The sequence below is a fragment of the Capra hircus genome, chromosome 9 (genome assembly GCF_001704415.2).
Source record: "Capra hircus breed San Clemente chromosome 9, ASM170441v1, whole genome shotgun sequence".
NCBI lineage: Eukaryota > Metazoa > Chordata > Mammalia > Artiodactyla > Bovidae > Capra > Capra hircus.
In genome coordinates this window covers 53,686,109-53,703,892 of record NC_030816.1, presented here as the reverse complement: position 1 = coordinate 53,703,892, position 17,784 = coordinate 53,686,109, and the positions used below count along the sequence as shown (strand labels likewise).

The following is a 17,784-nucleotide window of genomic DNA, read 5'->3' as shown; positions in this document are numbered from 1 at the left end:
ATAGGAATAATAACAGATTGTTGTGGAGAGTAAACTAATTTGTACATATTAGGTACATTGAACAATGTCTGTTACCCCCTATGAATTCAATTCATCTATTCACTTGTTTGATATCTTTCTATATCTCTGTTCTGGAAGACATAGTCTTTTAAAATTAAATTTAATACTCAGAATATATTGGTATCATTTTTAGCTTTATTTCTGTTATTATATTTTCCCTTTTGCTTATGTATCTATTTGGTCGTATTTTATGTGATATCATTTCAGGTTCCTATATGATAGTGGACTCTTCAGATCATGACCCTGGAGAAAAAGCCAGACTTCAGCTGCCTACAATGAAGGAGAACGACACTCATTGTATTGACTTCAGTTACCTGTTATACAGCCAGAAAGGGCTGAATCCTGGCACTTTGAACATATTGGTTAGGGTGAATAAAGGACCTCTTGCCAATCCAATTTGGAATGTGACTGGATTCACGGGTAGAGACTGGCTTCGGGCTGAGCTAGCAGTGAGCACCTTTTGGCCCAATGAATATCAGGTAATCATCTGTTCTTTCCTATTTCATGATTTGATGTCCTTGGATCTCACTGTGTATATAATACTTAAGAGGTAAATACTAGCCCCGTAGGGATGAGAGATGATTTCTTTAATCCTCTTCCACCACTGTTCTTGAGAAAATGTTTAAATACATTGGCACAAAATCTTCAAAGTACAGAAGATATTTCAACATATGGGAAAAGGTAGTTTAGGTACAAAATTTGTTGGTTGTTTGGCAAAGATCTGCTTACTGACAGACATATTTCTGTATCTGTGTTCTGGAAGAAATAGTCTTATTGAGTTGAGCATAATATTCAGACCGGATTGGTTCAATAACTTCCTGAAAATAATACTCAAAAAATAAACATGAAATAGGGCTTCATGAAATATGTTATCTAAGGAGAGGCATCTTCAATGATTTTAAAATATTTTGTCAGTTATGTAAAGTTAAAAAAAAAAAGCAAACAAAACCTCACCAAGAATTTGAGTTCTGGCTTCAAGGTAAAACTAAAGGATTTCAGTAAGAGTTTAGAGTCTTCATTCTAGTGACTAAGTGACTGCTTCATTCTATCCCATTGCCACTTGACTGTCTAATTACAGAGTAATTAGACTGTACCTGATAGATACATGACCTAGTAGAGCTTTTCCAGCCCAACCATTACAAAAAAAAAAAAAACAAAACCAACAAAAAACGTGGTCCATATGTTGGACCAACCATACGTGGTCTTTGGATTCCACTCCCCACAAATGCTTGATTTAATTATGAGTAAACTGGACAATTAATAGTGTCGGTACCTACATTGTGAGTTGTGTGACTGAGTTTATATGGTTTAACTATAAAAGACCATTTATCAGTTTGGAAAGTTGTTAAGTAATCTTCATGTGAGGTTCAGTACCTGGTAACAGAAAGTTATCTCTCCTGAAAATTCACTTCTGTGCTAAATCTTGGAATTTAAACTTTTAAAAGATTTGCCTATTTGTAGCTTATTATAGAGCTTAACAGAGATGGATTATGTAAAAGTCTATTTTTATTATCATTGGTGAATAATTTATAAGGTAAAAACAGTTTTATTTCTGCTTTTAAAAAAAGCATGTTAAGCTTATCTTTATTCCTGGGAAGAGGGGCGAGGGAATCAACCCATTGTTTTAATTGCTTTGTTTTTGAATTGATTTTTTGTTTGTTTGTTTTATTAGAAGTCTCTTACTTCATAATTATAGTTCTAAAGGTAAGGTTCTCCATTTAGGGTTATGGGTCTATGAAGATTTCAGTGGGTTCTTATTAGGTGCTAGTTGACTCCATTATTCCTGAGCAGAGGCTGTTTCTCAGCAGTCCTGGAGAGCCATCTGCTTCTTCCGGGCGCGCAGGTCTGGGAGGGCTGCTTATGTGGTGGGCGAGTGGATGGAGCTGTGCAAAGCCAATGCTAAAAGCACTGAGGCAAGATTAATGGGCTCCTCTCTGACAACAGTGGGCTGATGGCTGTCATTGCTGGGCCAACCTCACAGCACGTTGTATTGATATTAATTTGTTTATAATCTGTTACTGGAGCTTAACACAACACGGAAAAGAAAAAGCTCTGATTCAGCAAAATAAAGCTGTCAATGAATTCAGCCTCCTTGAAATAAGTTAAAGCTCAGATGACAAATGTAGCAGAAATATTAAAAATTTGGATTCTAGAGTCCAGTTGCTTATATTCAACACCGATTTTTGTTTGCTACCTGCATAGACAGTTCAGAAGAATGAAATTGTTAGTTACATCTTTGGAAATAAAAACCCATAGAGGTAGATGTTGGTAAATTCAACAAGTAATGTATCTGTGGTGTCATACTACTGATCTTTTGTAACTTAGAAATAGCATACATTATGCTTGCTCCTATTTTTTGGTAAGATATATCTTTGAATCATTGATATAACATTTTCTTTCTCTCTGTCTCTCCTTACTGTTTTTTTTTGCCAACTTGTAATTTCTATTTTATTTTGTTATTTTTAATTAAAATATAGTTGATTTAAAATGTTATGTTAATTTCCACTATACAGCAAAATGATTCAGTTATACATAGATCTTTATCTTTTTAATATTCATTTCCATTATGGTTTGTCCCACTTTACTGAATATAGTTCCACAGTAGGACCTTGTTGTTTATCCATTCTATTTGTAATAGTTTCTATTTGCGAACCCCAAACTCCCAGTCCATCCCTCCTTCCCTCAGCCCCTCCCCCCATAACATTTCCTTATGGTGCAGATTTCTGTAATGTTACTTTTAATGTTGAGTTATAATACCAGGAACTGGGTGAATGTTTCTTTGTTCCGTCTCATTTTTCATGACAAAGCTGCCTAGGTTACTTGTACATGTGGTACTTTCAATAAAACTGTGCAAAAGGAACCTGTGCAAGTTTCAACCTGGCCAATGAGATCTTTTTGGAGATCTCTTTGAGAAAATGATTGCTAAATACATAGAACCTGTGGGTAAATGTCTCTTTGTTGCAGTCTAAAATTTGTGCAATAGATCATTTCTTACGTGATTACTTCCACATCCTTTTCCTTAACCTGCAAAACCTAACAATCAATGAGAGAAAATAACAGAATATAGAATATTGTTTATTCATGTGCTTAGTGCTCAATAAATTACTTGATTGATGTTTTCATCAATTTTTGTCATTCAGATACTGGTAGTATCTGTATATCAGTTATTAGAAACAACTGTATTTATGTAGGATTTTGGCTGTTAGGAAATAAGATGAAAAACTTTTGACTATTGCTTAATGCAGAAACTTTATGTATTTTTAAAATTAAAATATAGCCATTGCAATGTGCCATTTTATAAGTCTACTCTTTATTCTTAAAGAAATACCATTTATTTTTAATTTTTCCAGCCTCTAGGTTAAGTAGAATTGTGATATCATAGAAATTGATCTCCTTGGTTCCACAATTTTCTCAACTTCTCTTTTCCAGAGATCTTACACTCTTTGGACTTCTTTAACCTTTTTTGTTTGTTTGTTTTAACTTTCTCATTTTTCTAACTCTCTTTTGTTTGTCTGGTGAAGATGCCTATCTTTCTTTGCTTGAACCATTCTGTATCTGACCACCCATCTTGTACAACCCCTTTTCACCCAACTTTAATAATAACAACAGAAGCAATCAAAAATAGGCTGAGAATACTATTACTTTTAATTATTAATAGTATGGGATAACCTTTGTATAAAAATCATGATCCTGGAAGTGAAAACAAATGGTCTTCACAAGCCAGTCCTTCTCTTTTCCGTTTTTCTGTTGAACTAAATATCTGAAAAAGATACAGTATATCTTTGGTATGGCTTTCCCTTCCCACAGATTCCATCTTATCAGATGCCTAAAGAGAAGATTGATGTGGTAATTTAATTACTAGTTTTCAACCTCAAGAAACCTCAGATTTGAAAAAAAGTACATGAAATTGTGAAATAAAGGCAAAGTGATTCTTTGAATAATTAATTTTGGTTACCTGGAAGATTAGGATAAGGGCCCATGGACACTTCCTAGGTGAATCTTGACTCTCCTATTTAGCAGATGTACAGCCTTGGGGGTGTTCTTTAATCTCTTTGACTATAGTTTCCTCATCTGAAAAATGAGGATCACAACAGTACCTGTCTCACTGGGTTTTCTAAGTATTAAATGAGCTAATACATACAGAGTGCTTAGAAAACACTCTATAGTAGTTGTTAACTCTATAGCAATAAACTACTCATATAGTGGGTGTTTATCATAAATTAGGTTAACATTATGTTGAATAAATAAAAAATAACGTGAACTCTATTGGATTTAATAACTGCTCAGCATTTTTCTTTAATTATGGAACATACTATATATATTTTTTAAATAGCAGATTTAGGTTCATAGCCAATTTGAGAGGAAGGTATAGAGACATCCTTATGTATCCCTGGTTCCCACACATGCATAGCCTCCCCCATTATCAGCTCCTACCAGAGAGGTATGATTGATGAACCCGTGTTTGTTATGATAGATGAACGTGTATTGACACATCATAGTCACTCAGGGGCCTTTCCCAGTGACGCTAGAGGTTAAGAACCTGCCTGCCAATGCAGGAAACATAAGAGACTCAGGTTCAATCCCTGGGTTTGGAAGATCCCCTGGAGGAGAGCACACAATCCATTCCAGTATTCTTGCCTGGAGAATCCCATGGACAGAGGAGCTACAGTCCATAGGGTCTCAGAGGGTCAGACATGGCTGAAGCGATGTAGCACAGCACAGCACAATCACTCAAAGTCTGTAGTTAATTTTAGGGTTCACTCTTGGTGTTATACATTCTAAGACTTTAGACAAACATATAATGACATGTATTCATCATTATAGAATCAGAGTATTTTCACTGCCCGAAAAGTCCTTTGTGTCATACCTCCCCTCTCCACCTCACTCTCTTTTTCTCTGGGTTTTAATTTATTAAAATGTCTAATTTTTGTACACATTATTAACACATCATGCTAACTTCTGGAGATACATAGGTAAAATCCCTCTTTTCCTGACGCTTACAGTCTAGCTTGGCCCTTTAAAAAGGTAAAGATAAATAAATGTAAAGATAAAAATGTTAATCAGAGGTGGGGTCTGCCTTTAAGGAGCCTCGTCCAGATGGGCATGTGAGATATGCGTAGATAAAGCTTTGAAACAATATATATTTAATAGCAATTATTAAATGATGTAAGGGGGATAGATATACAATGAGGTGGGAAAAATGAAAACAAAAGAATTGTTTCAAATATAATTTGAGACAGAAATGGAACTAGAATTCTTGCCTCTTGATTTCTCTGTTCCTTGACTAGTTTGCTTTCTAGCGTATCTGTTTTGGTTAACCAGCACTGTCTATAGGGAAACAGGATGAGCAAATGTGAATTTTATTTCTGACATAAGCGTTGCAGTGATACAATAGTACGTAAGGAATTATTTCTCACCTGTGTCTTCAGAACAATAGATGTCTTTTTAGCTTAGTGTGTTAATTATAGAAAGTATCATATTACATGCATTTTATTTGCCATGGTTATAAGTTGCTAATTCCTCCTATTTTATTGACCTTAAGTAAGTACTGTAAATTTTTAAATTGCTCACTAAACAGAAGCAAAAAGAAAGAAAACAAAAAACAACTCAAATATCATGAGGTATTATCTTAGTGGTAAATCTGAACTGAAGAATAGCACACCTCTAAGAATATAATTTTCTCCACTCTGGAAATCTGACCTGTCTTGAATGTGTAAAACTAAATTCTGCTTTGGGATTAAATCCATTAGTTTCTTAGTGAACAGTGAGGTTGTTACCAAATGAGGCAGGCAAACATAACTTCCAAAACTATTAGTGGAAACCTAATCTGCTGTTTTCCATTAACTGGGTGCACATCATTAATCACAAGAATGATGCGTGATGAAAACTGCAGGGGTTTGGCCTGAAATTGGAAAGTGATAATATAGCAAAATGTGCCTTTTTTTTCTCACCCCCTAATTCACTGAGAAATAAACACTGAACTTTTGCAAGCCATTTTCTTAGCATTTTCCACTGGTTTAAAAAAAAAAAACTGTAAGAACTGGACAAGCATGAGGTCTTTTATTTTTGTTTCCATTTTAAAGGTTTATGTTAACATGTATTGCACTGATATTTTGGCAGTGGAATGTTTGTTGCACTCCAGAGATACTGCTGCTTTGGATCCAAGAAGATTGGGACTTAAACCAAATGACTGTTTACATAAATAAAAAGTCTCTAAAAGATTGCTCTTGAAGTAGAGGGGCTGAAATAAGAACATGCTCATGAACCATCCATGCAAAGCATGAGGAAAAGAGGATAGTGCTCCTGTGCCATAGCTCTTGGGATGCTTCCAATTTTTATTGGTCTTTATCCAACCATGTAGAGCCCCACGGAAGAAAGGAGGGTAGCAATATTTTTCTTTCCTAGATGGATTTTCTGTCCTAGTCTGCTTGAGGAACCATAACAAAATACTACAGACCAAGTGACTTAAACAACAGAAATTTATTTCTCTTATTGTGTGAAGGCCAAAGATCAAAGTGCTGGTCTATTTGTTTCCTGGGGAGAGCTCTCTTCTTGGCTTGCAGATGCCTGCCTTCTCCCTGTGACCTCACATAATAAAGAGAGAGTGCTCTGGTGTCTCGTCCTCTTCTCCTATGGGCAGCAGACCAATCAGATTAGGGTCCCACTCTTCTGACCTCGTGCTAAGTCACTTCAGTCATGTCCTACTCTTGTGACCCTATGGACTATAGCTTGCCAGGCTCCTCTGTCCATGGGATTCTCCAGGCAAGAATAATAGAGTGGGTGGCCCCGCCCTTCTCAAGGGGATCTTCCCCACCCAAGGATTGAACCTCAAATGCCTCCTGCATTGGAGGCAGGTTCTTTACCACTAGCATTACCTGGGTTCTTAATTACTTCCTAAAGGCACAGTCTCCAAATACAATCACATTGGCAATTAGGATTTCAGCATATGAATTTGGTGAGGTGTCGCAGGGGACACAATTCAGTCCATAACGCTAGGTATCTCTTATAGGTGTAACGTCGTCATTTACAACCATTATAAGTGACTCTGGTTTATTACTTTATATGACGGTATTGCAGATATTATGAATTTTCTGTTCAGTATTCATTCTACTCACTTTTTTCAGATACTTTTCCATCTTACTTACTTCCCCAACTTACTTTGCAGATAGGAGTGGCACAGCACTAGCCAATGAGTTATGATGGAAAGTCAGCTGGGAGACTTCTGGGAAAGATGTTATTCCCTGATTAAAAAGAGATCCATGTTGTTGCATGAAAACATGATGCTTGGCCCTACTGCAATTATTTTGTAACTCAGAGAAAGAAGATAACACATTAAGGGTAGCAGAAGAAGGTATGGAAGGAACCAGGGTTCTACTCTCAGACAAAATGACAACAACAGCAGCAATAAAAATAATATTATAGCAATTTTTAGTTGAGTATTCTCCCATGCACTTTAAGACATCCTATTATGTCATATCTTTGTTGACCTTTTAGACAATCCCACCTCTCAACACATTGTTTGTAGATAGCACAAGTGAGATATATGGCAAAATTAAAAGTATTTGTATCTATCCATGGGATCGCTAAGTTGGACATGACTGAGCGACTTCACTTTCACTTTTTACTTTCATGCATTGGAGAAGGAAATGCCAGCTCACTCCAGTGTTCTTGCTTGGTGAATCCCAGGGATGGGGGAGCCTAGTGGGCTGCCATCTATGGGGTCGCACAGAGTTGGACACGACTGAACCGACTTAGCAGAAGCAGCAGCGGGAATGAAGCAGTTAATAATTTTCAGTCCAGTTGCAGAGAGAAGACAAGGCTATATACCTGAAAATGTAAATAGGACTATGATAGAATGAGTCAATGATTGAAAGGAATAGAAAGAAAGGAAGGAAGGATAATTCGTTGAGTTTCTACTATGTTTATAAAACACTGAGCTGGATACTTCCATATATGTCACTTTTACCTTGTTTTAATATTGATCAAGTGTTAAGTGAATGTTTTTTATCTTCATGCATGGACTAAGTTGCTAATTATGAAATGGTCAAAATTATTCCCCTTTTCCTCTTTACTAGTTTAATTTTGCTTTTAAAAAATTGGACTTCAGTCATATCAGTGACATCTGAAGTTAATCATAACTTAATAGGCTTACTTAGTTCTGGTAATAGTATTTGCCTAACCTTGGCATTCTGGATCATTTTTACAGTAGCACCATACTTTCTGTTTGATGGGCTGTTAACAAAACAGCTTTCTGCTGCTCAGTTTTACTCTTAGTGATTCCCTGTTTCTTTCACTGAAAGTACTCCCAATAGATTTGACGTTATTATTGTCATTGTTTTTCTTTAAAATTATCATCCTGCGAGGATGACTTCTGTCTGGTTGTGTCAGTGATTTATTATAAAACACCTGCTTTACTTTTCCTTTGGGCTCTGTTTGCTTTGATTCATTGATGAAAGTTACAGTGTGTAAACAGATTAAGAAAAGAGTCCTAGTAACACAATTAGTCTTTCCCATTCTGTTGTTTTCCTCTATTTCTTTGCATTGATTGCTGAAGAAGGCATTCTTATCTCTTCTTGCTATTCTTTGGAACTCTGCATTCAGATGCTTATATCTTTCCTTTTCTCCTTTGCTTTTCACCTCTCTTCTTTTCACAGCTATTTGTAAGGCTTCCCCAGACAGTGATTTTGCTTTTTTGCATTTCTTTTCCATGGGGATGATCTTGATCCCTGTCTCCTATACAATGTCGTGAACCTCATTCCATAGTTCATCAGGCACTCTATCTATCAGATCTAGACCCTTAAATCTATTTCTCACTTCCACTGTATAATCATAAGGGATTTGATTTAGGTCATACCTGAATCGTCTAGCAGTTTTCCCTGCTTTCTTCAATTTAAGTCTGAATTTGGCAATAAGGAGTTCATGATCTGAGCCACAGTCAGCTCCTGGTCTTGATTTTGTTGACTGTATAGAGCTTCTCCATCTTTGGCTGCAAAGAATATAATCAATCTGATTTTGGTGTTGGCCATCTGGTGATGTCCATGTGTAGTCTTCTCTTGTGTTGTTGGAAGAGGGTGTTTGCTATGAGCAGTGCGTTTTCTTGGCAGAGCTCTATTAGTCTTTGCCTTGCTTCATTCTGCATTCCAAGGCCAAATTTGCCTGTTACTCCAGGTGTTTCTTGACTTCCTACTTTTGTATTCCAGTCCCGTATAATGAAAAGGACATCTTTTGTGGGTGTTACTTCTAAAAGATCTTGTAGGTCTTCATAAAACCGTTCAACTTCAGTTTCTTCAGCATTACTGGTTGGGGCATAGACTTGGATAACTGTGATATTGAATGGTTTGCGTTGGAGACGACCAGAGATTATTCTGTCGTTTTTGAGATTGCATCCAAGTACTGCATTTTGGACTCTTTTGTTGACCATGATGGCTACTCCATTTCTTCTGAGGGATTCCTGCCCACAGTAGTAGATATATATTAGAGATACCAAGGGAACATTTCATGCAAAGATGGGCTTGATAAAGGACAGAAATGGTCTGGACCTAACAGAAGCAGAAGATATTAAGAAGAGGTGGCAAGAATACACGGAAGAACTGTACAAAAAAGTTCTTCACGACCAAGATAATCATGATGATGTCATCACTAATCTAGAGCCAGACATCTTGGAAAGTGAAGTCAAGTGGGCCTTAGAAAGCATCACTACGAACAAAGCTAGTGGAGGTGATGAAATTCCAGTAGAGCTGTTTCAAATCCTGAAAGATGATGTTGTGAAAGTGCTGCACTCAATATGCCAGCAAATTTGGAAAACTCAGCAGTGGCCACGGAACTGGAAAAGGTCAGTTTTCATTCCAATTCCAAAGAAAGGCAATGCCAAAGAATGTTCAAACTACCTCACAGTTGCACTCATCTCACATGCTAGTAAAGTAATGCTCAAAATTCTCCAAGCCAGGCTTCAGCAATATGTGAACCGCGAACTCCCTGATGCTCAAGCAGTTTTAGAAAAGGCAGAGGAACCAGAGATCAAATTGCCAACATCCGCTGGATCATGGAAAAAGCAGGAGAGTTCCAGAAAAACATCTATTTCTGCTTTATTGACTATGCCAAAGCCTTTGACTGTGTGGATCACAATAAACTGTGGAAAATTCTGAAAGAGATGGGAAAACCAGACCACCTGACCTGCCTCTTGAGAAATCTGTATGCAGGTCAGGAAGCAACAGTTAGAACTGGACATAGAACAACAGACTGGTTCCAAATAGGAAAAGGAGTACGTCAAGGCTGTATATTGTCACCCTGCTTATTTAACTTCTATGCAGAGTACATCATGAGAAACGCTGGATTGGAAGAAACACAAGCTGTAATCAAGATTGCCAGGAGAAATCTCAATAACCTCAGATATGCAGATGACACCACCCTTATGGCAGACAGTGAAGAGGAGCTAAAAGGCCTCATGATGAAAGTGAAAGAGGCGAGTGAAAAAGTTGGCTTAAAGCTCAACATTCAGAAAACGAAGATCATGGCATCTGGTCCCATCACTTCATGGCAAATAGATGGGGAAATAGTAGAAACAGTGTCAGACTTTATTTTTTGGGGCTCCAAGATCACTCCAGATGGTGACTGCAGCTATGAAATTGAAAGACTCTTACTCCTTGGAAGAAAAGTTATGACTCACCTAGATAGTATATTCAAAAGCAGAGACATTACTTTACTGACTAAGGTCCGTCTAGTCAAGGCTATAGTTTTTCCTGTGGTCATGTATGAATGTGAGAGTTGGACTGTGAAGAAGGCTGAGCACCGAAGAATTGATGCTTTTGAAGTGTGGTGTTGGAGAAGACTCTTGAGAGTCTCTTGGACTGCAAGGAGATCCAACCAGTCCATTCTGAAGGAGATCAACCCTGGGATTTCTTTGGAAGGAATGATGCTAAAGCTGAAGCTCCAGTACTTTGGCCACCTCGTGCGAAGAGTTGAGTCATTGGAAAAGACTCTGATGCTGGGAGGGGTTGGGGGCAGGAGGAGAAGGGGACGACCGAGGATGAGATGGCTGGATGGCATCACAGAGTCGATGGACATGAGTCTGAGCGAACTCCGGGAGTTGGTGATGGACAGGGGAGCCTGGCGTGCTGCCATTCATGTGGTCGCAAAGAGTCGGACACGACTGAGCGACTGAACTGAACTGAACTGAACTGAACTGAACACAATTACTATTGCAAGTATATGACAGAAGTCTCTTCTTATTCTACTATATCATGCTTGTTTTCATTTAGTGTAGTAGGAACTGCCAAGTATCCCTTCACTAAGTTTTTGAGAAATATTTCCATGAATTAATGCACTTCCCATTTAACAGATTGGAAAAATAATGAGCAGTAATCAGAATTAGGCAATGTTTTTTCAGTTGATGACATTTCTTAGGAGTTTGTTTCATCCATGGGGATTGAGGAAGATGGATGTTTCAAACAGTGGAATAGATGCCCATATTTCTCTTGCTCACTCACTTGTGTTCATCTCAGCTTGTTGATTCCAGATTAATGCAGTTCTGATTCCTTGTTTTCCATGCCTCTTTATCCATCCACTCCAATATTCTTGCCTGGAGAATTCCATGGACAGAGGAGCCTGGTGGGCTGCTGTTGATAGGGTTACAAAGAGTTGGCAACTGAGCACCCACAAATGGGCTGATCTTCATTTACCAAGATGAACAAAAGTATATATCCTAGTGGGGCAGATTGATTATATTCTTTGCAGCCAAAGATGGAGAAGCTCTATACAGTCAGCAAAAATAAGACCGGGAGCTGACTATGGCTCAGATCATGATCTCCTTATTGCCAAATTCAGACTTAAATTGAAGAAAGTAGGGAAAAACTCTAGACTATTCAGGCATGACCTAAGTCAAATCTTTTACGATTATACAGTGGAAGTGAGAAATTGATTCAAGGGATTAGATCTGATACAGTGCCTGAAGAAATAAGGATGGAGGTTCGTGATATTGTGTAGGAAGCAGTGATCAAGATCATCCCCAAGAAAAAGAAATTCAGAAAGGCAAAATGGTTGTCTGAGGAGGCCGAACAAATAGCTGAGAAAATAAGAGAAGTGAAAGGCAAAAGAGAAAAAGAAAGATATACCAATTTGAATACAGAGTTCCGAAGAAGGGCAAGGAGAGATAAGAAAGCCTTCCTCACTGATCAGTGCAAAGAAATAGAGGAAGATGGTAGGATGGGAAAGACTAGAGATTTCTTCAAGAAAATTAGAGATACCAAGGGAACATTTCATGCAAAGATGGGCACGATAAAGGACAGAAATGGTATGGACCCAACTGAAGCAGAAGATATTAAGAAGAGGTGGCAAGAATACACAGAAGAACTATACGAAAAAGACCTTCACGACCTGGATCATCACGTTGGTGTAATCACTCACCTAGAGCCAGACATCCTGGAATGTGAGGTCAAGTGGTCTTAGGAAGCATCACTACAAACAAAGCTAGTGGAGGTGATGGAATTCCAGTTGAGCTATTTCAAATCCTAAAAGATGATGCTGTGAAAGTGCTGCAGTCAGTATGCCAGCAAATTTGGAAAACTCAGCAGTGGCCACAGGACTGGAAAAGGTCAGTTTTCATTCCAATCCCAAAGAAAGGCAATGCCAAAGAATGCTCAAATTACAGCACAATTACACTCATCTCACAGGCTAGTAAAGTAATGCTTGAAATTCTCAAGCCAGGCTTCAGCAATACATGAACCGTGAGATTCTTGATGTTCAAGCTGGTTTTAGAAAAGGCAGAGGAACCAGAAATCAAATTGCCAACATCTGCTAAATCATTGAAAAAGCAAGAGAGTCCCAGAAAATCATCTATTTCTGCTTTATTGATTATACCAAAGCCTTTGAGTGTGTGGATCACATCAAACTGTGGGAAATTTTTCAAGAAATGGGAATACCAGACCACCTGACCTGCCTCTTGAGAAATCTGCATGCAGGTCAGGAAGCAACAGTTAGAACTGGATATGGAACAACAGACTGGTTCTAAATAGGAAAAGGAGAAAGTCAAGGCTGTATATTGCCACCCTTCTTATTTAACTTATATACAGTATTCTCAGTATCATGAGAAACACTGGGCTGGAATAAGCACAAGCTGGAATGAAAGTTGACGGGAGAAATATCAATAACCTCAGATATGCAGATGACACTACCCTTATGGTAGGAAGCAAAGAAGAACTAAAGAGCCTCTTGATGAAAGTTAAAGAGGGGAGTGAAAAAGTAGGCTTAAAATTCAACATTCAGAAAACTAAGATCATGATATCTGGTCCCATCACTTTCTGGCAAATAGATGGGGAAACAGTGGAAACAGTGACAGATTTTATTTTGGGGGGGCTCCAAAATCACTTCAGATGGTGACTGAAGCCATGAAATTAAAAGATGCTTACTCCTTGGAAGAAAAGTTATGACCAATCTAGACAGCATGTTAAAAAGGAGAGATATTACTTTGCCAACAAAGGTCCATCTAGTCAAAGCTATGGTTTTTCCAGTAGTCATGTATGGGTATGAGAGTTGGACTATAAAGAAAACTGAGCACTCAAGATTTGATGCTTTTGAACTGTGGTGTTGGAGAAGACTCTTGAGAGTCCCTTGGACTGCAAGGAGATGCAACCAATCTGATTTCCTAAAGGAAATCAGTCCTGAGTATTCGTAGGAAGGATTGATGCTAAAGCTGAAACTCCAGTACTTTGGGCACCTGATGCAAAGAACTGACTCATTAGAAAAGACCGTGATGCTGGGGACGATTGAAGGTAGGAGGAGAAGGGGACTCCAGAGGATGAGTTGGTTCGATGACATCACCGACTCAATGGGCATGAGTTTGAGTAAACTCTGGGAATTGGTGATAGACAGGGAGGTCTGGCGTGCTGCAGTGCATGGGGTTGAAAAGAGTTGGACACAATTGAGTGACTGAACTGAACTGGGACAGAATCCCTAACCAAACACAAAAATACAAGATGCAAGAATCATTTCCTTCATTTTCATTTACTAATCCATTTAATCTGACAATGCTGTACCATTTATAAGTACAATATCATATCAGTAAGAAAATTATAGATAACAGGTTAAAATCAGTTCCTCCTCAGTTATTTTGTCTGCTTACTTTGATGGTTAATTAGAATTGGTGGTTGTTTCCATAGCTTTTTCTAGTTTCTGTACAACTTTAATTTCTGTGCCTCCTCTGTCCATTTTCTTGTCAGACTGATTTTTCTTTATCTTAGACTGCATGTGGTGTGTAACAAAATATTGCCTCATCAAGGGAAAAACAAAACTAAATTGGGTGACAGTATGTTTTTATCTAAAATTTAATTTTTTTGCTGTGGTGATTTCAGTTTCCATTCTTAGAACATAATGGAAAAAGGAAAGGTTGTAATTATGTCTTTTAGTATAAGCTTTTCAAATGAAGGAATGTAGTTGGTAGAGAATACAAAGGAAATGTCAGACATATTTGTAGTTTCTATCTATTTTACTATTCTTTTTGATAATGTATAGAATAATTATTCTGTTGTTAGTAATACAAGTGGGAAATTAAAGGAAAATAAACTTTGGACTTTGTAAAATAAAACATCCACTTATGTAATCTAGTAGACAATTTGTTGTTCGTTTTAGCTGTCTTGATTTCCAAAAGGAATTTTTAAAGCTGTCATTATAAAACTAGCTACTACATATTATTTCTGCATTTAGTTATATAAATAACCATTGTACACACCACTGGGATTCCCTGATGAGATTTAGATTCCTAATATTCTTTGAATGATCTTTTAAAAAATCACTCTTCTCAGGTTTCTCAAAGCAGTAAATCAATTCTCATTTTATGTTTAAAAATAAGATGTATAGTCATATATTTATACCAGGTAATGATTCAATAAAGTAATAAAGAGTTGAAAATTCTATCAAAGAGTTGAAAATTCAATCAAAGATTGGTTCAAACTTAAATATCTTTAGATCCTGGAATTTTGCAACAACAGCACAAATATAATACTTGGAAATAGATATAGCGATTCTCTGGGTTAATATTTATTAAGACACTTTTGGTTTTGCTGTGAACTTCAACTAGTTAAACATATGAAGAGGTGAAGCCAGTTTAGGTCCATAAATATTGGAGTGAATTTCTACCCTGTTTTGTTTTGGTTGCTGTTCATTTTCTTTTATGTTTTTCTCTCTTGTAACTATTTTTTGAGTATGTCTATTATGTTAAATATTGTGACATGATGCATGAGAATTAGAAGGAGATGGTCTCTCGCTCTCTTTTTTTTTTTTATCTTGGTAGAGAATAAAGGTGAGGGCATTTTATATATTGGGTAAAGTTTTAAACTAGAAGTTTTTCAGTCTTTGTTCAATCCCAGGTCAATTGATCATTAGGTTCTTGTTCACTGAGTGACTACTTTGTGTGATCTTTTGAATTTTAGTCGCTAAGATATGGGGCAATAGCTAGTCTACTAATTATGCATCTATTTTATGAGGTAATGAAAGCCTCAACGTATTCCGTTTAAAGCTCTTATTTACAAATGAAAGACACCAACTAAAACCAGCAGAGACAAAGATGGAATTCGAAAGATTTGGGATTCTCTTACAGGATGTTAGGGAAGTGGAATATCTAACCCTGAAGAAGTTAAGTGTCCCAGAATAGCAACAACAACATTGACTTTCTCTCTGTAGGTCACTGTGAATGACTCATTAATTTATCTCTTCCACAAGTATTTATCAAGCAGTCTAATCTCTGCCAAGCACTCTTCTGGCTGCTGGGAATATATAGTTCTGAATGAGTGTCAAGGTTCCTGTTCGCCCAGGAATTCTACTTTAGTGGTGGGAGGGAGGAAAACAGATGAATAAGCAAATGAGCAAAATATCAAATGGAGTAAGTGCAGAGAAGATAATTACAATACAATAATGTGAGAGCTGGAGTTCTAGAAAACATCTTGGAGCAGCTAGTGCAGGAAGAACCATTGGAGAAAGTGAGTTTCACCTGGAGATCTGAATGGCAGAAGGGATCCAGGCTTGCAAAGACCAGGGAAATGCTGCAAAAACAGAGCAAGCAGCAAATAAAGTCCCCAAATTTGGGGAGATTGGCATCGTGGTTGGACAGAGGACAGGTGGTTGTTACTGTTCAGTCACTAAGTTGTATCCAACTCTTTGTGACCCCATGGACTGCAGCAGGCCAGGCTTCCCTGACCTTTGCTGTCTTCCAAAATTTGCTCAAGTTCATGTCCATTGAGTTGGTAATGCCATCTAACCACCTCAACTTCTCTGCAGAGGGTGACATGGATGAGCGGACAGTTGGAGCAGTGGTTATAGGAGACCTCTTCTAGAATGAGATGCATCTGATTTTAGTTATGTGAGCTCTGCCATACAAGAAACAGTTTGAACCCTTTTAGAAGATTTTTGTCAAGGGATTCTGTTTACTCATTTTTGGTCTTATCTTGTACATCTTCCAGATTTATATTCTTCTTTGGTCTTCTTCACTGCTTGCTCTCTAGTCACAGCCCTGCTTGCATATCATCTTGATCTTGCTTCCCTGACTGTTTTCCCTTGCCTTAAATTCTGTTGTAAATCAGTTACTTTTGGACAGATGCTATTTTGGTGACAATGACCTTCTCAGATTTTGTCAGTGTTTCCTTTAAAGTCAAAATGTTTAGCTTTCATTTGAGGTTCTTCATAATTTAGCCTCAGGCAATTACTTCAATCTCTCTACTAATTATTTTTTACAGACACCTTCTGCTTTAGTCTGAAACCTTTAGTTGTTTGCTTTAGTTGTTCTTTGGTCAATATGGGCACTTTGTGTGAATTTAAACATTATATATATACACACACACACATATATAAAATGCTTATATATATCTTAATATGTATAATATATACATATATAGAATATGTATACCTTACATATAATATTTATTATATATATGCTTATTTATAATTATATGTTATATATATATAAATAAATGTGTTATATATGATCATGCTAAATAGCTTCAGTCATGTCCAACTATCTGCAATCCTATGGACTATAGCCTGCCAGGCTCTTCTGTCGTTAGGATTCTCCAGGCAAGAATACTGGAGTGGGTTTTCATTTCCTTCTCTAGGGCATCTTCCCAACTCAGGGATCACACCTGCTCTTCCTAGCTCAGGGATCAAACTGGCGTCTCTTACATCTCCTGAATTGGCAGACGGGTTCTTTACCACTGGTGCCGCCTGGGATGACATTGTATATTATACGTGAAAGTGAAAGTCACTCAGTTGTGTCTGACTCTCTGCGACTCCATAGACTGTACAGCCCATGGAATTCTTCACGCCAGAATACTGGAGTGCGTAGCCGTTTCCTTTGCCAGGAGATCTTCCCAGGGATCAAACCCAGGTCTCCCACATTTAAGGTGGATTCTTTAGCAGCTGAGCTACTAGGGAAGCCCAAAATATATATCTTCTAAAATGCCTTTGATTTTTCCTTTCTCCTGTCTAAGTTCTGTTTATCCTTTAAGACCCAGCTTTATGCTCACTTCCACCATGAAGGCTGTGCTTTGCCACTTCATTTCTCCTCATTATCTGTATTGCTTCCATTGCTATTTAGATATGTAGCTTGTAATGTTTCAGAGAGTTTTGTATTTTGTATTTCAACCTTTTTGAAAAGGGACTGGGTTTGCCATAAAGACAGTGTAATATTTACATTGTGCTTTATATTTTGAAGGCAGTTTGATGACTTAAAAAAACTATCTT

General features: G+C 37.5%; 1 protein-coding gene across 10 annotated transcripts in view; it reads left to right on the top strand.

The window, feature by feature from the left end:
• The window catches only part of PTPRK (protein tyrosine phosphatase, receptor type K), a 618,081-nt gene that overhangs the window by 229,203 nt on the left and 371,094 nt on the right, over positions 1-17,784 (top strand). For all 10 annotated transcript variants that reach the window (XM_018053187.1, XM_018053185.1, XM_018053194.1 and 7 more), the window contains exon 3: positions 268-539. In XM_018053187.1, the coding sequence (XP_017908676.1) occupies positions 268-539 (272 nt within the window). The remainder of the gene's footprint in view (positions 1-267; positions 540-17,784) is intronic.